Raw genomic sequence first — 22,870 nt, 5'->3', positions numbered from 1 at the left:
TTTTCAAAATACATAAATATAACAAATACCAATCTCAAACTTGTCAGTCTAAAAAACTTCCATAAAACACTTTAGAACAACACACAATTGATTTGAACTATGTACATAAATTAGTTTGTAAGATACATTCATTTTTATAAACAGTGCACTTAACGCCTTTTTAGCATATTTCTTTTGAGAGCAATGTTGATTACACAATTGGTAAAAAACAAAAGACCTTATTAAATATTCAATTACACTACTCTATATATTCAATTATACTCTATACACTACAATTAAGTGGTTAAAAAACTTTTCATTATAGGAACTGAACATGCAAAAAGACTGATAACACTTGACAGGTGAGGGTGTGCCTTACACATGAATAGAGTGCCTTTAAATTTGTATAATAAAACAGATAACATATTGCTTTTGGGAGCAATGTTGACTGAACAATTAAATGGTGAAAAAAACAAAGACCATGTCAGACAAAAAAAGTACATCATCAGAACTAAACACACAGAAAGGCACCCCTACATATACACAGGCCACCCTAGCTGTGAAAACACTTGTGACAGTCTCTGTCCAGAATAACACAGAGGGGCACTTGGCATGCTTCTCACATGAATGGTGTGCATTTCCCACAAGCCTAAAACAAAGAAGCAGTAAAACGTTGAGTAAGTTAAATGCTTTTGACGCGAAAACAATATTGTAATGACAAAGAGTAAAATAGTGCGTCATGCAGTTAGGTTAGTTCTATGTTTGTTTCGTTTATTCTCCAACTCCAAAACAAACCATATATTATGAAAATACACTTACGTGTCCTGGGACGGATGAATTATTCAAGAAAGTTGGCTTCATCCCCACTATAAACCGAATCTGGAGCAGATAAGCAGAGGGAGAGTTCCTCTTTGTAGGACGCGATTACTAGCTCCACAAGCTCCCGTAGGTTTTAAAGGGTTAAATAGTAGTTCTATCAGCTTCAAATCTCAGCAGGAAAGTTTAAGTTTACATTACAGAGGTAAAGAAGAACTAAAAGCTTTTTGTTCATTTCTTTTAACATAATGATACATTTGCACATCAAGTGCAGTCAGTATTTTGACTGGCTGACTAGGTTTGAATGGTTTTGACTGATGATCAGTCCTGAATGTTCAATGATTATTTATTTATTATACTGCGATTTCTGGCTGAACTCTCCATCCTGTACTTTGTTTTGAGACAAAACGTTCCACTTGGAATATCAACATACCCTGACGCTGCCAGACACAGATGCAACTTTGTTTTAATTTAAAGCAACTCTCTGGAAGCCATGGTACATGCTGTGCAACTTCTTCAGTCTTGTTCTGCAACATTTTGACTGCTCAAGGTTCGTTTTCTGGCTTTTTTACATTTTCACAGTCTTCATCATAATAGAGCATGCTCAGTTGTCATGGCTATGATGGTTATATATGCGGCGAGATCATAACCCCTGTTCAGAAATGGTCTCTAGCATCAGGTGTGGATGGTCAGTTCTTGTCCTGGTTTTCCCCCAATGATGTAGCAGTGCCGATCCTGGTCTTAAGCATTCTCATCATCAGCTTCTTGTACCTGTTGGCCTGGAGTGCCCTTCTCTCTCTCTCTCTCTCTATATATATATATATATATCATCCTCCTCATTAATAAGATGTTCTGCTCTGGGCAGGAGGGTCTTTGCCACTTTAATAGCAGGGAGCCCTACCTTTTGTCGTGTTTTATATCCCAATGTAGATCAGCCCTACCACTTTTTTGCTTAAGGTTTCTGGTTCCATGAAATATAATAATAATAATGCATTACATTAATATAGAGCTTTATCATTGAAACTCAAAGCGCTTCACAGTGAAGTGGGGGGGGCCTCACCTCAACCATCACCAATGTGTAGGACCCACCTGGGTGATGCACGGCAGCCATGTAGCGCCAGAATACTCACTACACATCAGCTTGAGGCAGAGAGGGAGGGAAACATTGAGCCAATTACTATGGGGGATGATTAGATGGCCATATGTAGAAAGCCATAAGCGTGTGATAATGAAGGATTTCTCTGAACAGCTGAGCAGTGGACTTTAATTCTCCTCTGTCCTCAGGTGTTCTGGCTCTCAGACATGAATCCATGTGACATGGATTCCAAGAAAACTTCAGAAGTGGCTGCTTTCATTGGCCTTGCAGCTGCTGACTGCTCAGAAGGCTTGTTGTTGTCGTTCTTGCGTGTAGCGTGTTAGTAACAGAGTGTGAGGCTGATCAGCTGGCGGTGATAGCTGTGATGGGACTCCCCAGCTGCTGCACACTGACGCACAGCCTGCTCCCTGTCTAGCTCCCTCCCGTTCTGATTTTCCCAGCTGGGACCAGGCAGCCAGCCCCCTGGGGTACCTCTGCACTGTCTGACACCTGATGACCTTGAACTGATGTCTTTTTAGCACAAGTGTTTGGCTTTACATATCTCCAAAGGCTTCATTATACTATACTATGGTAGGTCGAGTGCTCTATAGTGATTAAAATCATCTGCATAATCATTCATCAGTAATTATTTCAGTGGTAAAATTTATTGGATCTTTTCATTGAAAAAAAAAAACAGTGGAATGTGTGTTCAGATCTATTACTGTACAGTGCATTTTCTTGTGGATGCTGTGGTATTTGACACTCCTCAGTTTTCTCTTTGGTGATCTTTCCCTCAATTGCCAAAGAGAATTCGGCTTGGTCCTGGCTGTATGTAGCCTTTGTTTTAAGTAAAAAAGCGTCATCATGTTTAGGAAACGTTAAGCAGAACCAAATTCCCTATGGGTACCCAATACTTGGCATTTTGGAAGGTCTCGATTCCCAACCCTAACAAGAATCAGACAATAAATACTACCGGACAGATGTAAGAATGTAGAAGCTACATTTACATTCCCAGAAAATTAAAAACAACAAGGTGTTAATGTTTATCCTGCCTTATAATGAGTCTTGCTTGTATAACAACCGCAGGCTCAGCACAACCAACATGGAAACACTCTGTGGTGACAAAGACACATTATAGCAATCGCTTCAACAGTGGGACTGTGTTTATAGTCTCCACTGCTCAGATGTAAACTTGATATTGTGGTCTCCCTTTGTGTCAGGCATTAAATAAACTATACAGACACATTTAAATGCTGCAAGATTTATTGAACAAGACAACAATTTGCAGACATGCAACGCCAATAATAAAAAAAAACAATCAGCCAGAGAGACACACACTTCACTACAAACCCAAAAATGCTTTCAGCAAGAGAAGTGGCAGTCCACCTACAGACCCATACACACAAGCGTTAGCCCAGGCTGTGTCATGTTATTGTTAGACTTTTGTTTTGAGCCTTTTATGAGCAGAGCAAATTGTCCTCCTGTGTGCCAGGACCTGCAGCACCTCCCTGCAGAGGTGCCCCTGGCTGAAGATACCCAGTGCTGTTTAGTTCAGGGATAAACCGTTTGGCATTTGAGTAAACTGAACGCTGCCAGGGCCTGTTAGGCTCATCACAAGCATCTGAGCAGCAGCAGGACTCAGTGCAGGAGCTCTTTCTGTGCCATATGTTTTTGTCAAAGCAAGAAAATAGTGATAATGTTTGGCTGCAAGATGCAAAGATGCTTGTTTATACTCACCAAAAAGATTAATGCCACCTGGAGTGAATACATTGTATAACAGGGAATAATACAGAGATCAGATTGATGAAACATGCATATATTCTGTTAAAACCCCTCTAGACAGCACTGACTTCATCCTAAAAGTAATTTGCTTGTACACATTCAAACAACAAGTGGTAATTCCATTTTGACACAGCGTGTCTGATAACCACCTCATACACATGTTGGTATTTAGTCCAGATGTTGTCTATGGGACATGGAGATGTCTAGCTGCCATATCATGTTCATATCAAGGTGGTGAATTAATTTGCTTTTAGTGCTGCAATACATTAGTCATTCCTTTATTGTGAGTGTATTCATCTGAGTAATTTTTTTGAAGTGGAGTAAGTTTCTTAAGTGGAATACGTCTCCCAGTCATCATTAACGTGACAGCATTTTGCGTTCTTTCAGAATGTGTTTGTTTGCCTATTATGTTTTATGCCACTGTGAAATTCATTATTAAACAGATGAGATGATGAGCACAACACAATCAAAGGCATCACCTTTTGTGAGTGTGTCATATACTGTGATCAGTGGGTCACAGTAGGGTGTCCCGAGCTTCTGTTATTTTGCCCATCTTGTTACATTTTTTGCATTTATTAGGCTATTAAAAATGGCATTGCTTGTTGTTATAAAAGCTCTCTTTCCAAGACCGTCACAAGTCTGACTAATGACCCTTAATACCATTTGAAAACAACTTCTTTTTGAATTGTGTAACAAAAAAAGTTGGCATCTAATGCTTGTCAAATTCTTACAGTGGTTTCAGAAATGAGCAGGAAAGGAGTTTGTGTTAGGTATTGAACAGAATGAAAAGCAGCTAAAAAATGCCAACTAGGTTTCAGCAGACTATGGAAATGTAAAACCCTCTCTGCTGAGCCCTTGTCTTAAAATTCATGTATATATTTAAGTACTGGTTGCACAGTTTGTTTCTTGATAATTCCTTCCCCAATTATCTAGATATACAAGAAAAAAAGGTCCCAAAGAGGGGCGTGCATGGCTCCTCTTAGCTATCATATCTTCTTCCTTAAAGTCTAGTTTGCACTACACGATTTGTAGCCCAATTTGCTGGTTAGTGAGCTCGGCGACTGTCAGGCTGTGATCAGGGATAAATCAGCAATCGCGGCCGCCAGTCATTATGTGTAAACTACACAGATGCCAGCCAGATATCTAGCATGCCAAATATCAGCCAATGAGAGCAGGCAGCTACTTTTTCACTGCAAAACACTTTTTAAATCACTTCCAGCTCTCTCTGTAGCTCAGACGATTCCTGCTACCTGCGTGTGCTAATCCATTCTTTCACCCATATTCTTTGTATTTATTTATTGCTACCTTTATAATAACAAACAACAGATGTTTCGTGTGTAGGTTCGCGTCATTTCCTGTTTCACATTTCACGTGTGTTTTCTTGACAAAACGTGATTTGGAGACCAGCGTTGGGTGACTGAGCCGTGTAGTGTTTGACCCCCTGTCACCAATCATTCACATATGTGTGTACGACTTCAAGACTTCCGTCACAAGATGGCAAGTTGTGTAGTCTGAACAGCACGGCCATCAGCCGACGCTGAAAGTCGTGTAGTCTACACGAGCCTTAAGCAACAAAATCCAGTCTGCACCAGTACCCAAAACAAGCATATCTCAACCCCAAGGTCTTCTTAATCTATGACTAGACAGCCTCAACCAGACCTCTCACATTAAAGGGGGCATAAATGGCTCAGTGCGTTATCCAATGGATGAACCATGATTCAGCAGTTTACACAACATTATGATTATACACATATATATTTAAGTGATTTTCTACCACGGTTCCCCGCTTTTGATCATGAGTTCAACATCATTTCAACAAGATACAATTAACTTCCCCAATATGGACTATGAGTTCCATCTTGTGTAGACTAAGAGTTGCCATGTTCATAGGAACATTTCCAAGTGGAAAAGATGCTAACAGAGGTCAAACATCCCACTCCAGTTAAGGCTAGACATGGATAAAAGACCTAATATCTCTAACTATACATGCAACTGTTACGTTGGGTTACGTTAGGACTCAGGAGCAGACAGAGACAGCAAGTGAGGTTCGGAACAGGGTTTTAATGATAATATAGACAATGAGTGGAATAGTGTCGGCGAATGATCCGGAGCTGGTCTGCCGGAGCGAAGATAGCGTGGTTGAATAGAGGTCCAGTAGTGGTGGCCTTGGCGTGGCGGGCGGAGTGGCAAATGGTGTAGCAAACGGAGATCCCAGGCGCACTGAAGTGAGAACAACAATCTGGCGCGGACAGTCAGGTGTACAGAGTCTTTAAGCCAGGGCTTGATTGGCAGATAGTCAGCAGCTGTGCTGAGAGCCAGGAACCTGGGAAGACCACACCCACACCACACACAGAGAGACTAGCCAAACCACAACACACTCACAAGGCTGGTCATGGATAGACCGTGACAGAGCCCCCCTCTTAACGAGAGCCTCCTGGCGCTCGACCCGGCTTGTCCGGGTGGGCCGGTAGAAATCTCGGAGGAGTGCAGGATCCAAAATGAAACTCCGAGGCACCCAAGACCTCTCCTCCGGGCCATACCCCTCCCAGTAAACCAGAAACTGAAAACCTTGACGGCGAACATCCAAAATGGCCCGTGAAAGCCGGGTGATCATCTACAACCCGGGGGGATGGAGGGGGTTCGGCTGGAGGGCTCAGAGGACAGGCAGACACAGGCTTGAGAAGAGACACGTGAAACACAGGATGTACTCTCATAGACGCAGGTAATTTCAGTCTCATGGCAGAAGGATTGATTACCCTCTCAATTTCGAAGGGGCCAACAAACCGGGGTGCCAGCTTCTGAGACTCCACCTCTAGTGGAAGATCGCGAGAGGACAACCAAACCATCTGTCCGGGGGTGTACGTAGGTGCAGGGATCCGGTGGCGGTCTGCCAAACGTTAATTACGGGTCCTGGTCCGTTCCAGAACCGCTCGGGCCTCTCTCCACACTTGACGGCACCGACGGATGTTAGCCTGGACCGACGGGACGGCAACCTCCCGTTCCTGTTCTGGGAAGAGAGGGGGTTGGTAGCCCAACATCACCATAAAGGAGGACATACCTGTGGCTGCGCTAGATAGGGAATTGTGCGCATATTCCACCCAGGCTAGTTGTTTGGCCCAGGATTGGGCCACACCCACACCACACACAGAGAGACTGGCCAAACCACAACACACTCACAAGACTGGTCATGGATAGACCATGACAGCAACAAGAGAAAAACCTTAGGATGACAGAAAGAGGAAAGCCTAAGTCACATAAAAAATAGAAGAATCTGTAGCAGAATAGTATTCACAGATTGTTTGGTTTATTGTGATTCTTTCTTTTAGGCACTATTCACTCAGATCTTGAGTAAAGTAACCCAAAACACATGAGGGACATATGAGTGATATATCACTCAAATGTCCCTCTTAGTCTATTTATTGCTATCTGCTGGTTAAGAGAATCAACACTGGAGCCATAATGCATACATTAGGTTATAGTAATCTTTATACAAATGAAAACAATCAGAACATAAACCATAGTTGAACAAGTCCGGGTGAACAGTAAGGTGTTGCTCATCGCTGGCAGGTGAAAAGAAGTGGCTGCTTTACGGTGTCTGAGACCTGCCTGTCTACACTGTCCCCAACAGAGCAAGACGAGGACTGCCAAACTGGGAGAATATCTGCAAAATTAAATATAATTTTAATCATAAAATTAAACTGAGGTCTATTTTTATTAAATGGGATAAAGGGGTATGTTTTTACCCAAAGAGTGTAGGCATTAGCACACAATGGCATTGTTATCATATTTCCAAACTCTTGTTGTTCATGACCTTGTGTAGATTGGTAAATGTCTGACAAGTAACTTATACCTGTACATCCTTTAACAGCTCGTCTTCTGATGTTTACACTGGGCTCCATGATTCAGGTTATTAGTCAGGTCTATCATGCAACCAGTGAAGTCAAGAAAGAACTGATGAAAAGCTGGGGACCATTTTTTTTTAATGGACGTTGGAAATTGTCTTGCTGAGAAACCTCAACAAAGGCTGAAGCCTCTCGCTTGATGGAGACCACCTTACTTATCTGGGGTTGCCTGTGTATCTGGCTCTTTTGTCTGGATAGCTTTTCAATAGGAAATCATGGATGAGAGGAAACAAGGAAAGCATATTTTGTATCTCTGCGTGTATTACAGAAACTGTGAGTCCATGTAAATTAGTACTTAATTAATTTTTGGTAAATAAAGGCTGTTTGCAGTGTTACTGAAACACATTACATTTTCGAATGAAAGCATGAAACATTTTGAAATATGTAATAATAATAACATTTCTATGTTGACCACTGAGCAGTGGGTACATCTACTCAAGTACAATTTAGAGGCACATAACTAGAGTATTTCCTTTTTTCTGTTATTTTATACTCTTGTTGACTTCTTTTTTTGTTTTATGCTGCTAGCTTGTTGTGATATACCTTCTGACTCAGCATCACCTTGGTGATGTTGTCCATGCTTTACGGCTTTCCCTCTTGTCCTGCTGCTCAGTCCTCATCTTCTCAGGGGATCAGAGCCACGAGTGCTTCAGAGCTCTGCAGGGACAAAGCTGAAGCAGGTTGTAATGGTAGGAAGCTGCACATTATCTGGATGCACATATAAACAGACATGTATTATATAGGCTACATGTGTGCAGAATCTCAGTTTTTGCTGTTTTAAACATGGGGAGCTATTTTTCCATCTCACTAAACTCCTTAAACTATCCAGTTCCTATATAGCTTATTTGTTCCACATTGAATTAGTGTTCCCTTTTGGACATCAGATGCTTAATTTGTTTTTCTAATCATAGACCCAAACACTATAAAGCTAATTGATACGTTAGAGCCCACGCGGGGGGAGATAGACAAGTGCATGCAAGGCGCAGGTACATGTTTATCCAGCTGGATGATTACAAAGGTTGAACAGACATTACGATTTGTCCAGGCTTTAGTAAACACTAAAGACAGATCAGCACACAATGTTAACACAAACACAGACAGGCATGGCCATTGTGCTGGGTCAGGTCAATACCATGCAGCCATATCGTTCAGTTTACCTCCCATTGTTTGTTAAAGTGGTTTGACTCACTTGCCATTTTTGATTAGGTTTGTTTTTCTAAGACAGATCAATTGTATTATTTTCTATATTGCATTTGTATTAGAGGGAACACTGACGGACTCACTGAAACATGTCTGATAAACCTGACTACAGGAAACAAGGGAAGGTGACTGTAAGTCTTTCATGACTGATTATTGTCCAGAATCTCTCCTTCTTTATTCCCTTGCTGTTCTCTGCCAGCTGGCTCTGCTCTTCTTTTCACTTCCTTCTCCTCCCCTTGTGGTTGGATTTTCTTTGGAGATGACATGTGTTGTTTCCAGATAATCCAAAAACCTCCTTTTATCAGAAACAAAATTGAAATATAAGACTGTTTTCCTCATAAAATACAAACACAACTCACTCAGAAGCTCCATGATTTGTAAAGTAAATCAGTTACCTCCTCTTGGCACCATGTGAGCGCCCCCTGCTGTCTGTGACTGGTAAGGCCTATGTTAATGGAATTAAAATTATCCTGGCTCTCCTGCAGACTTAAAAAACAACAACAAAACAAACCATGTATGTATGTGTGTGTGTGTGTGTGTGTGTGTGTATACATATGTATGTATGTATGTATGTATGTCTGCCAAATTCTGACCCTACCATCTGAATGTTGCAGCTGAAATCAAGACTCATCAGACCAGGAACGTTTTTCCAATCTTCTATTGTCCAGTTTTGGTGAGCCTGTGTGAATTGTGAACTCATTTTCCTGTTCTTAGCTGACAAGAGTGGCACCCGATGTGGTCTTCAGCTGATGTAACCCATTTGCTTCAAGGTTCGACTTGTTGTGCGTTCAGAGGTGGTATTCTGCATACCATTGTTGTAAGGAGTGGTTATTTGAGTTACTGTTAAGGCATTTTGGTCCGCACAACTGCCGCTCACTGGATATTTTCTGTTTTCCGGACCATTCTCTGTAAGACCAGCCTGTCTGGCACAATCAACCATGCCACGTTCAAAGTCACTTAAACCCTCTTTCTTCCCCATTCTGATGCTTGGTTTCAACTTCATCAAGTTTTCTTGACCATGTTCATTCACTAATCTTCATACTAAAGTGGCAGTTGACAGTCACAACAATGAATCATTTCCTGGCAGGTAACAGGATGTCATGAGGAGGCGTAGTAGCAGTGGAGCTAAAATAATGTTTGATGTATTTGGGTTCCACTTGGGCTGCATGATTGATATAAATTAATAATATCAAATACTTGCCATTTTATGTGACGCTCTTTTGTATTGCTGTCATTACACACCCATTTTTTATGCATTTTTGCATCTTTGTATTCACTGTTAACGTTTCACATTCAGCCATGCTAGTGGCCAGGTATAGACCACTGTATACCACCTTGGTCAGGAATTATCTATCTTAACAATTATGACTTGGTTTGCCATGAAATTTGGTTTTGACATTCATTTCCTCCTCAGGATGAATTGTAGGAATGCTGGTGTGCCCCTGATTTTTCATCTTGTGCCATCATCGGGTCGAAAATTTAAATTTGTTCAATTCTAAACTAAATGTTAGCATGCTAACAGCTAAACTAAGATGGTGAATAAACACCATACCTGCTAAACATCAGTATGTTAGATCAGCCATTGTGAGCATCTTAACATGCTGATGTTAGCATTTTGCTCAAAACACTGCAGTATAGCCTCACAGAGTCACTAGCATGGCTGTCTCTTAGACTCTTGTGTTCAAGTGTTTCAAAAGTGTAACGGCTAAAAAATCTTACTGTCTAGACCTTGGTATGACATTCAGTTAGAAAATTCTCAACTTAAATAACATTCAGCATATAAGGAAATATTTTCTCTCAAACACTTGGCCACTCAGTTCTTTCCACTTTACTTGTTGTTGTATTTATCTAATGTTAGTCAAATTAAGATGTATGTTTTTCTATCCCACAGGTGCAACAATTCTGTCATGGGTAGGCAGGTAACAGTGGTTTTGGAAGCCCCTTCCCTTTGTTTTATTGGTAACTGGTCAGCATAGTTAGAAATATTAGGGCTAATTTTCTCCTTTTCTGAGAAAGCTTTTTGCTGCCATTCATTCTTATTTATACATGCAAAACTAACTTCACAGACGATAGTCCATCACAATAAACGTGCAGCCTTACTTTGATGTTGTTAAAGTTTGTGTCTTATCATATTTGTTTGTGCCTGACTTAAGTGTTCTCATATCAGTGTTATGAGTGCTTACTGTCAATCACCGGACACTCACTGTCTCCACCAGAACAAAATCTGTCAAAACATGCTGCTTTACAGACTTGATTGGCACATCCATCTCTTTTTATTCGTGATACTGTAAAGCCTGTAGATAAAAAGAAGTCTTATAATATAATTACATATGGCATGGATTGAAAACCAATTTTCCAGAGACACACGTCATGCAGGCAAAGGCTGTAATGCAAGCTTTTGTACAATTTCTTATTTGTGGGAAGACATGAAATTTTGTTGATTCATTGTTTCATCTGTCTCATCCAGGCAGTAGCATTTGCTTCTCTCTTCTTCATTCTGGTGTCCATCACCACCTTCTGCCTGGAGACCCATGAAGCCTTCAATGAACTGCAGAACCGGACAGAGTTGGTTGTCATAGGAAACGTCACACAAGAAAAGGAGAGGAGGGAGATGGTGACTAAGCCCATTCTCACCCTGGTGGAGGGCATCTGTGTGGTCTGGTTCACATTTGAATTCCTGGTGCGTATCATCTGCTGCCCAGACAAGGTTGTCTTCATCAAGAACACGCTCAACATCATTGACTTTGTGGCCATTCTGCCATTCTACCTGGAGATGGGCCTGAGGGGTCTGTCATCCAAAGCTGCCAACGACGTGCTGGGCTTCCTCCGTGTGGTGCGGTTTGTTCGGATCCTGCGGATCTTCAAGCTGACGCGGCACTTTGTTGGCCTGCGCGTGCTGGGCCACACGCTGAGGGCCAGCGTCAATGAATTCCTGCTTCTCGTCATCTTCTTGGCACTTGGTGTTCTCATTTTTGCCACCATGATATACTACGCTGAGCGCATTGGAGCCAGCCCCAATGACCCCACTGGCTCCAACCACACACACTTCAAGAACATCCCCATCAGCTTCTGGTGGGCGGTTGTCACCATGACGACGCTAGGCTACGGAGACATGTACCCAAAGACGTGGCTGGGCATGATGGTGGGAGCGCTGTGCGCCCTGGCCGGGGTGTTGACCATAGCTATGCCGGTCCCTGTCATCGTCAATAACTTTGGGATGTACTACTCGCTGGCTATGGCCAAACAGAAGCTGCCAAAAAAGAAGAAGAAGCACAACCCGAACCCAGATGCTCCGACTGACTCAGTCTCATTTGGGAAGTCAGAAACAAACTCACACAGAGACAGCACTCAGAGTGACACATGTCCGCTGGCTGCTGAGGATAATGTCAGCAGGAACCGTTCAGGTCAGGCCGCAACACAATATTAAAGGGTCAGTTCACCCAAATGAGAGGAAAAAATGTGATAAAATTGTGGTATCTAGCCATGCAGATAGTGTTAATTGTGATAATTCCATTCACCTCCACTGTATTTAGGCAGAAATCTTTGTGTGGACTCTCTCAAAACCTGGGCAAACCAAAACTATCTGCATGGCTAAATACTCTAGAGGTAAGTTAAAAAATGCCGTCTTTGTAATTTGGGTGAACTGACACTTTAAGCAAATGTTACTGTATTGTATTTATTCAGTAGGTTTTAAATTTTGAAATATAATTCCGTTTAACCTATTCATTTAATCAAATTTCTTTTTCCATCAATCATTTTCTGACTGCCTGACCGATGAACCCTGTTTAGTCATAAAGACAGTAAAACACCAGGATCAAATTACTCCTTATAACGTCTCAGTCAAATTAAATTTCATCAGAGAAAAATACAGATTTTATGCAATATACCTTTGTCTGGAACTTTGAGGCAATCTCAATAGAAGCTTTGGCATTTACAATGCCGTGTGTTTTTGTCTTCCTGTCAGACTCCAAGCAGAACGGGGATGCAAATGTGGCCCTTTCAGAGGAGGAAGGCTGCAGCCTGACCCAGCCACTGTCCCCCAGTGAAAAGTGGTCCCTGCGGTGCACCCGGGGGCGCGACAAGACTAAGAAAGAGGCCACCTGCTTCCTCCTAACCTCTGGAGACCCCAACATCCATACTGGTAAGTTACATACATACCTGAATATACACATTTACTGTTGGCAGCATTGCACATTGCTGCATTTTAACTGTATTGTGGTTTCAGTTCACATCTTGGAGAAAATTTAGTTCCATAGGTATGTCGTCAGGTATTTTGTGTTTCCTCCACTGGTGCTCTCTGCGAAGTGTGAAGACAGTGTATTCAGGAAAATCCTGTTAATGCAGACCAGGTTCAAGCCAAATGCATAGTTCTTGACAGTTAGCTCACATGTTCTATTAGATAGATTGACATTAGGTTGTCAATCTGCTCAATACCAGCTACAGGCAGGACACTGTTAGCCTAGCCCAGACCTGAAGCAGGAAGAAACAGCTAGCCTAGCTCCGGGGAGGGGGCACATAAAACCCTCCCTAAAACCACAGTTTTTCTACTCTATTTTTTGTACAGATTAAGCAAATGTGATATAATGTGTTCATTACTAAGCTTTAGAGGTGCTGGTAGGTGGATTTTCTTACCTTTGGACTAGTGTTAATTTTGTTAACGGAAACTCTGACTAAATATGTTCGACAGCTATATTTCGTTCCATGACTAAGACGAGATAATGACGAGACGACAGTGACATCATTAAACACTACCTGCGACTATGTTAACCCCTTGATGCCGATTGTCACGAATTCGCATCATACCTCTTCCTTTCACACGCATGTATTCCCCCGATGCCTGTGCATATTCGATACGTACCTAGGAACCTTTTGCAAGCCCTGGTTTCTTGTTTATGCCTGTTGTCGCTAATTTGCATCATACCTGCATCATACCTGAATTTATATCTTTTCTATGTTCTATAGACAAATTAACAATCTTCACTTAATTTAACATCAGCTTGAAAGCAAATGAAAACACAAATAATTATTATTTTTTTATTGTAAGAAAATTCAAGCGACAAGGGGTTAACATGCAATATTGTTGATGAAATAAGCCAAGATTAAAAAGTAGTTCAGGGAAGACAGCCACTATCGTTCTTCAAACAACGATGAGACTTCATATCGGGAGGAAATTCATAATCTTGTAGACTGGTGCTGAGAGAACAACCTACTGCTCATCGTCAGCAAACCAAGGAGATGATCGTTGATTTTAGGAAGAAGGAGATAAAGACACACACTGTCTACACTTGGTGCTGAGGTGGAGCAGGTGAATAGTTGGAGGTTCCTGGGAATCAGCATCACAGACCCTGACATGGTCGTCTCACATCTCGACACTGGTGAAGAAAGCTCCAAAACAACTTTACTACTTGAGGAAGCTTAATTCTTGTGTCACATTCTTGTCAGCTTTTACAGAGCAGTAATAGAAAACAACCTAACTGGAAACATCACTAACTGGCATGGGATGTGCACAACTCAGGACCGGAGGCCTCTGCAGCAGTGGTTAATTAAAACTGCTCAGAAGATCATTGGTACCCATCTCCCGAGCATCAGTGTTATCAGTGAGGTGAGGTGCTTGCGCAGAGCCAAAAGGATATTAAAGGGCAGTACCAACCCCAGCCACAGCCTGTTCACTCTGCTGCCTTGTGGGAAGAGATATAGAAGAGTGCTGAAGACATCTTCAGCACTGCTCCATTGAATATAGTTTATTTATTTTATTTATAATTGCTTTTATATTAATGTATATTGTACATTATAACAGAACGGAGTTACAAACACAATTTCACTTTAAAACCTTTTCTAATGTGATAAATAAATCAACCTTGTAGCTTGTAATCTTTCTTTTTGTTGACAGTAACGAGAAGACGAAAGTGTGTGAAACTTTAGCAAAACACAGTTGGGGTCAAGAAATGCAACAGCCACCTCACTATGGCTGAAACTATAAACCGGCACAAAAATGACAATTAGCCAACCAACATAAACCACATGCACTGAACAGACACATTACAAACACTAACAAAAAGCAATATATGCATTTTGAAACATGAAACAACAAACTACTCAGTCCAGCAGAGAAGGCATAATAGGAAATGTGAGCCGTAGCTGCAAACTACATTACAAACCAGAGCAGAGGGCCACAAAGCAGCACACTCTGCTCTGCCTAGGTTGCAAAATGTAGATAAATGTATTCAGTGTCTTTTGTTGGGAATCAACCTTGCGTAATGTGAAATAAATAGACTTGAAGCGTAAATAAATGCTTCAGGTGGCGGCTACGCACGTCACACATAGCTGAGATGTGAGACTGCATGGAACCAGACCGCTGCATACATCAAAATGTATGTATGTAAGTGTATCTGCTGCACAAAAGGCAAGTTAAAGTTAACAATGAAAACAACAGGGTGTGGGAAAAGAAACAAGGTGATATTTGGGCTTATTTTTGTTCCAATGGAAAAAAAGCATTGCCTATCAGAAGGGAAGCAATGTGGCAATAAAATAGCTGGTAAGAATACCACAAACCTGAAGAGACACATTAAGGCACACCACAAAGAAGGTGAGGTAGGTTAACACATTAAGCCAACTAGTAAGGTGGTAGTGCTACATATAGGCTATCTTGAAGATCAGCCTGCGATTTTCATCAAATAATGGTAAGATAATAAGTTATAAAATAATTTAAGTAAGTTTGACTAAAACTATACTAAAATAGTTTCATATTTTTTATAAAACTAAATGCCGAACCCTTTAGTCAACTAAAACTAAAGCACCAGGATGAGGTTGACTAAATATGATAAGGACCTTTAACACATGGACTAAGACTAAATTAAAAAATAGCTGTTTCCCTATTCCCTGTCTTTGTGCTAAGCTAAATGTCTCCTGGCTGTAGCACATATTTAGCATATACAGACATGAGAGAGGTATCAATCTTGTCATGTAACTCACAGCAAGAAAGTGTATTAGAGGACTTCCCAAAAGGTAATCTATTCCTTTAAATAAGCCATCTTTCATTAGCACATGTCTTTGTGTTGAAAGTGACACGCTGATGGAGGCGTTGGCACAGTGCATAGCTGAAATGTCAAAGTGAAGATTTTTATTTCGTAGACTAAATGACCCACTCAAAATAACCTCACGTGAATAATGGACTTCATACAGTAGTTATAATTCTTTTCCCTTTTCAGCTGTCAGGAGGTTTAACAGGACTGAAAGTGTGCAGCCAGACTTGCAGCCCACGCTGTAATTATACACCAGAAAACACAGTCGATGATATACATCAACTGTTGGGATCTGGTAGGGACAGATTTGGTTATTAGCAAAAATATCATAGATATTTATAAATATTAATACAATTATTAACATTACACAAGTTATTAATAAAGTCATAATAATAATAATCCCTGGAATCAGGGATCAACAACCAAATGTGAAAACAGTCTCAAAAAGATAAATGCCAACATTTAAACACTATTCTGCATAAATAGAGTGGACAGTGAAGGGTGAATCTGAGCTGTGACCGTCACAATCAGCTGCTTTAAAAACACAATATACAATAACCACAAGCATCAAATTGTTAAAATTATAATGGGATTTATTTACTTCGGCACAGATAAGTGATCACACCTTTAGTCAATAAACCGCTGTCATCCAAAACAAGCATACAGCAAGCAAGCAAATGTAAATGTGTAGATGTGTGTTTGTGTGTATAACATTAGAGGGGAGGTGTGAGGGAAATGGCGGACGTGACCACGTGGGAGATTTGTGGGTCGAAACCCACAATCACACAGGAACCAACAGTAAACTTTCATGCCAGAGTCATGTTCTTGGCACTAAACACACAGTACAGCAGACACTGATGTGAATGTATGGCAAAAGATGAAAAATCGGAGGATCACCAAAGTCAGCAGGATTTATCCTCTGGGGAACATGAATGTCTGTACAACATTTCATGGCAGTCCTTCAAAATGTTCTTATGATTTTTCAGTCTGAACAGGTCACTAGTCGAACTCACCATCCCTATAGCCATGATGCTAGCATGATTAGAAAGAAACTATGTGTGTCTGGTGGAGTTGTGTCAATGAATGTCTATAGACTCAACAAAAGGTTTGAGTTCGCTCATTAAAAGGTGAGAGAAAACAAAAGTGAATGCACCCAACCTCCGAGCTTCTATCATCTTTATTAAAACCTCCACAGACTCAAGGCAGTTTTTAGTCATTATTCACAGGGCAGATTAAAAGGAAATCGATGGTTGGTGAAGTAATGGCATCATCTATCTGTCGCTGTGCACTCTGAAAGCTTTTCTTGAAAAATCATCTTCACGAAACGCTGCTAGGTAAGGGCACCCAGCAACTGTTGTGTCTAAATATTTAAGAAAAAGCTGTATTTTTCCTGACATACATGTGTTCAGGTTCAAGTACAAGTATTTGTAATGTGAGTTGGATTCAATCAGTCATCTTGTTGACATCCAGATTTCTTTGAAACACCTTGGACTGCCAACTGTCTCAGCGATCACTAACTTAAACTACACATTTGTGACATGTAGAGCTGGATAATAAAACAATAACAAGGATTTTTTTCAATAACAATATAACAAACGTTTAATAAATATTTGATTTTATTCACTTGATTCATACTAGGTCTTATTTTTTGTTTTGTTGAGGAAAAAGGACTGAAAAAGCTTTTACTTAATTTTACTTATGCATATTTGTTGACAAAGATTTTTATCATAATTGTTTTGAATGTTCTACCTCAGATTTGTGAAGTGATCCACTGTTTGGCATCAAGTGTTGAATATAAAGAAAAGTTTAAACCACAATTAACCATCAGATTTCTTCAACTTTCGCTCAGGAGCAAAATTCAGCCATTAAACTTCCGTTCCACTTAGATCTCTAGCTGCTTGAATGGCTGCTGGATCTTGCATCTGAGCTTCATAAAGTACCCAGAAGCCCTTTGTCAGAAGAGACTCTGTATTTGGCAGTCATGGGTCCATTCCTGAGCACACATCCCACCCAGTCAACAAACAGCCAAACAACACTGAAGGTGTCCTGCAAAACTGCACTTTAACTGAGATGTATTTTTCCACCAAAGCTCGTTAGCTTATCACTGTTGAGGAAAAAAACAACACATAAATGGGGCACTTACTGTAGCTTGGCTCCTATGAGGGTATATCACACTTTTTTTGACAGTCCATTACAAGAAATTGTATTTCAACGTGTTGCCTAAAAGCCTTTATCAATCCCTAAATGTGTAGAGTGGTGCTGGCTCATGGCATTTTGTCACATGCAGGAAAAATATAAAAAACACACACAACCTAAGTTAAATCTGTCAGATACATGAGAAGCACGGATGTGGATGGACACATAATGATGCTCAGGGAGTAAATCATCTGTCAATATAGTATTTACAGCCTCCCAGTCACAGTGGGAAAGCCAAAAACACAGAGAAACACAAATTGTCCCCAGCCTGCTGTCACACGGATTTCTCTAATAATACGCTAAATTATCTGGTAAGCTCATGAAATAGCCAAGCGAGCTGTCTTCTGATTGCAGAGACAAAAAGAATGTAAAGCTGAGCAAAGCCAGAACACCTCAAAACTAATCTCTCTGAGAGAGAGAGGAGGGGGTAATTCAATCGTGAGTCCTCTGTCTGGTGAGTATGTGGATAATGACAACCCAGTCTATTACAGTGGAATATCACACATACACAACACATCTGAAAAAAGGTTTCAATTGGACTTTCACCGTTTCCTAACAACGCTAAAAACTGTTGTGGCAGAGTTCAAAATCAAAACATCTCTTTGTTTTTGTCCAACATGCAAAAGGCTCCCTTTGTGATTGCAGCCATTTTGAGTTGCCTAGATAGAGACAGATTATGGGACACTGGCTCTGCTCTTCAGAGCTATGCCCATAGGGGATGTTGTTAGGTTAATTCCAGGAGGTATGGATAATATTTCACCAGAGCAGTATGGCAGGAAACAGTGAAGAGGACAAATGGATTCAGCAGGTCTGAAGATGCTCAGATGGTTATCAGCAACAGGAAATGCCCCCCCCCCCCGTGCAGTGGGAACAAAATGCTGCTGGATTTGAAGTGATTAAGGTTGTCACAGGGAGTCTGTGACAGTGTTAGCGCTCGATGTCACAATTTAAACAAGCAACTGATCGAAATCGCATTGTCGCAGCGATGTGGCAACTGGCAGCTCGTTTCCTTACGACAAGTGCAATAACAGTGTGGCAAACCATTCTAGTGCTGCTAAGAGGAAACAGCAGGTGGATACACAGACAAGCAGAAAAAAGGCTTCTGAGCTCAGATGACCCTCCGTACTCCCAAGTGACTCCTCTTGATGATTGTGGCTAATAGGTTTCCATTAACAACGTGGGTGGTCAAAGCAAAAGCGTCCTGCTGGCCTTAAAAGTTCAGATCTGTTGGATTTCTCTATCTGTGAAGTAGAGCTAAAATATAAGTCAACCAGTTACTTGTTAAACTGGCAAACGTTCACAGGATTCTCAACTTTAAGGATTAGCAGCTTTGCTAAATATGATTGTAAATTAAATATCTTTTTGTCAGACAAAACAAGCTGTTCGAAGATGTCATCTTGGGCTTAAACAATTTTATGATGTTTTATAGATTAAACAATTTATTGATTTGCATTTTGAAAAAACAAATGATTGCTGATGATGACTAATGATGAAAATATTCATTAGCTGCGCCTGTGATGGACTCACAGCCTGAACAGCTTCCGCTTTTATTCAACAGAGATACTTTATTACACCGTGTCAAAAACTATTAGACTACAGGTCTGTTTTCTTTCATGCTCAGATCATAAGTCACCCTTGTATTTCTGTCCTTTTGCGTTTCCTTACAGAGAGCTGCAAAGACATCCTTGCTGCCACTGGAAACTACGCTCAGCCAGAGGTCACCACACTGACCTGATGCTGATTGGCTGTGAAAAGGAGAAAGAGCATGAACTTGCGGCAGAATACACGCTGTGTATAGCTTCAGCTCTCGTCCCTGCTTTTGTGTCGTTCCTAAATGAACGGCAGACCGGATTCTTTTTATTCAAGACAGGATTTTTTTTTTGTTGTTGTACATCCTAAACCATGTGGTACAAAATCAGCTGCATAGAAGATGTACCACATGCACACTCATTTACATGTTACAAAGCATTTTGCATGTATTGCATGATATGGCATTGTATAATGTACTGTTGTCTTAAAGGTCCTGAAAACAGATTTTCTCAGTTAGCTTCTTGTTATGACCAACAGGGTCCTACATGAACACATTTTCTGCCAGTTTTGTAACATTTTAGGTTATTTCACATTTCTGTACTCGGTTGGAAAAAGTTGATGTCATGTGTGTCTGTGCTCCAATCAGGATTTAGCAACATTTGAATCAGAATCTGATGACAGTTGGAGGGTTGTTATTGCACTGTCAATCAAATCTTATCAAACCAGACCCACACAGTCCTGATGAAGCAGATTAGCTGAGTTTTTGGGCCGTAAACTCTCAATAAATAATAACTATCTTATTATTTGTTGGTCAGCTTTGACTGTTGCTTGTTCAGTCATGAATATTTAATGTTATCGAGGAAGATTTAAGATTTTCAAACAAAATGTTCGAGGGCTTTAATCTGAAGTGTGTCTGTTTAAACCATCTGGCAACATCTTTACTAATGAGATGTCGGTTGCATTTGTTAGCCTGATTCTTATTTTTTTCTTTCACATTTGGAGTAATATGTACAGAAAGTCAGTTTGTGCTCATTTTGGAAGCAAAAAAAAATCTAAACTTCATCATTTAGATTAATGTCTCATATCCATAAATGTTGTTCAGTGTCGAGTAAGAACTCCCAAACTCTAGTGAATATGGGTTTGTACAGCAAAAATGTTACTGTGAACTAGGATTAGATAAAAACTTGAAATCGTTGTTCGATCCTCATCAAAACAGACCCAGAGTTCTTTGTTGATCATCCGGTCTCTGCCTCTGCTTTTCAACACTGACCACAGGGACAACATGCAGTTATTTTGATGAGAAACAGCGTGGTATGAATGCTGCTCAGGCAAGACATTGTTTGTAAATCCTTTAACAATAAGAGAATTTAACAAAAGAAAAAAAAAATCAATGGAGCAGTATTGTCTACTACATCAGCCGTATACAATTAATGCATCATTACTGGTTGAGTCTGGACCAAATGTAGTCTCTTAGGTTACATGGTAGATTTTCATTACCATTCTTAGTAAAAAAAAAAGAAAAAAAAGAAATACATACAGTGCAATGCCATCAGTTCCACTTGTGCCTCATGTTGAGTAATGGAGCTTAAGTGTGTGCAGTAATGTAATTAGATTTGTTCCTCAACACTTCTGGTTGTGCCGGATCTGTAGAAAATCTGTGACATGTTTCCACAGAGAGAGAAGTAGGAGGAGTGTGGTTTCTTTCACTTGTGGCTTATAATATATTCCTCATGGTCTACCATAGTGGCCTTATGTTTAATAAACAAAGGGAAAGTTCAGTTAATCTTCATTAGACTCCAGCTTTGTTTCTATGCTGACCCAGAGGTCTGTAATTATGTATAAGCACAGTTGTATGTATGTAGCAGAGTTCACCATTGTGGATCATTCATTAAACTCATTTCTCCTCTGAATATGACATGCTTATGCACCATGAAAGAGCTGTTAACCAATAATGAAAGATTATTATTTTGATAATTCACCTATTTAGCCTCATTTCCTGTTTTCTCTGTTGTATATACTCGAATGTGCACACAGCACATCAGTTTCATATCTACCCCATTATGGATTGTATAAGTGACTGATGGATTTTAACCCAGTCCAACTGTCAGATATGTGTGTGTGTGTGTGTGTGTGTGTGTGTGTGTGTGTGACTGTTGTATCATGTAGGCATGTGTTTCTATGCAGAAATAGAAATAAAATCCATTCCCCCCTGGTGTTGAAGAGAAAATCTTGTCGTTTTTTTAAATTTTCATTCACAGTTTAAATTTTTATTTTTATTATGTAATCTGTATCCCCCCCATTAAGCGTTTGCTGCCTATATAATGCTACTCCTGTCATCTACTGTACAGCTATTTACAGTGGTGACACAAGTGTTGTCTAGTGGTCGATCTTGCTTAAAGTGGTGTAACGGCAGTCACAGCTGTGCCTCCTGCTCTCCTGTGCCTCCATGATTATGTACCAAAGGTGTAGATGGCATACAGAACACATCTCCATGGAGATCTGGGATGACAGGCAACACTAATTACTGTTCTGCTGCCTCCATCTCCCCCTCCCTCTGTCTTTCACACTCAAAGAAACACGTCACCATCTCTCTTTCTCTCTCTGTCTCTCTCTCTCTCTCTCTTTCTTGCTCTCACACTCACCTCAGCTCAGCTTGATGATCGTTAATGTTGTTGCTCATGAAGAACGTTTTGATGTTGAGGGATGCATTGTGCAGTGGACTGAGGTTGTGGGGGTAGGGTGGGCAAGATGTCACAGGTGAGTCTAAACCATCAAGGCTGCATGAATATGAAAGCGGACACAACGTGTTCATACAAAAGTAGACAGTCTTTTACTAAAGCTATATGTGGACTGAGAGACTGTTCAGACAGAAGCAGGGGTATGAGATGAAATAAAGACGCTCCTATTCTGTCTCTGAAACACAATATCTGGCTGATATTAACTTGACGAAGTATGTAGACGTGCACAGAGAAATTTTCAGCTCATCTCCACAAATTGGCAAGCTACTGGAGTTGTGTGCGTGCATCGCATCTGTTCATGTGATGACATCTCAAGACCTGGATCTGATTAAAATCATGTACATATTGTGATGTGTTGAACACTTGTGTGACAAGTGGATTTTGCTTGAGGGCTTTTTCATAAGTGTGATGCAATAAAGCTCAAGACTTAAAGGGACATTTCACTAGTTTTCTCACCTACCCCTAGAGGCATCCAGTTATACAGACAGTTTTGCATTTGTTTCTCCAGGTTGAATTAAACATCGCTTAGATTTCTGCTCAGAACAATAGTGGTGAATGGAATTTAAGGTGCTCACAGTACTGAAAATTATATCTTTCCAGAGACTGGTCCTCATTACTAAGAAAAATCAA

At 40.6% G+C, this 22,870-nt stretch overlaps 1 protein-coding gene across 1 annotated transcript in view; it reads left to right on the top strand.

The window, feature by feature from the left end:
• kcnc4 (potassium voltage-gated channel, Shaw-related subfamily, member 4) overlaps positions 1-21,729 on the top strand; it is a 30,506-nt gene extending 8,777 nt beyond the window's left edge. Inside the window, exons 2-4 of the mRNA XM_046055771.1 lie at positions 11,222-12,158; positions 12,719-12,895; positions 19,640-21,729. Of these exons, the coding sequence (XP_045911727.1) occupies positions 11,222-12,158; positions 12,719-12,895; positions 19,640-19,707 (1,182 nt within the window). The 3' untranslated portion in view covers positions 19,708-21,729. The remainder of the gene's footprint in view (positions 1-11,221; positions 12,159-12,718; positions 12,896-19,639) is intronic.
• The last annotated feature ends 1,141 nt before the right edge of the window (positions 21,730-22,870 follow it).

The sequence above is a fragment of the Micropterus dolomieu genome, linkage group LG08, assembly GCF_021292245.1.
Source record: "Micropterus dolomieu isolate WLL.071019.BEF.003 ecotype Adirondacks linkage group LG08, ASM2129224v1, whole genome shotgun sequence".
NCBI lineage: Eukaryota > Metazoa > Chordata > Actinopteri > Centrarchiformes > Centrarchidae > Micropterus > Micropterus dolomieu.
Note: the sequence above shows the minus strand (reverse complement) of the source record. Positions and strands in the feature narration are given on the sequence as shown.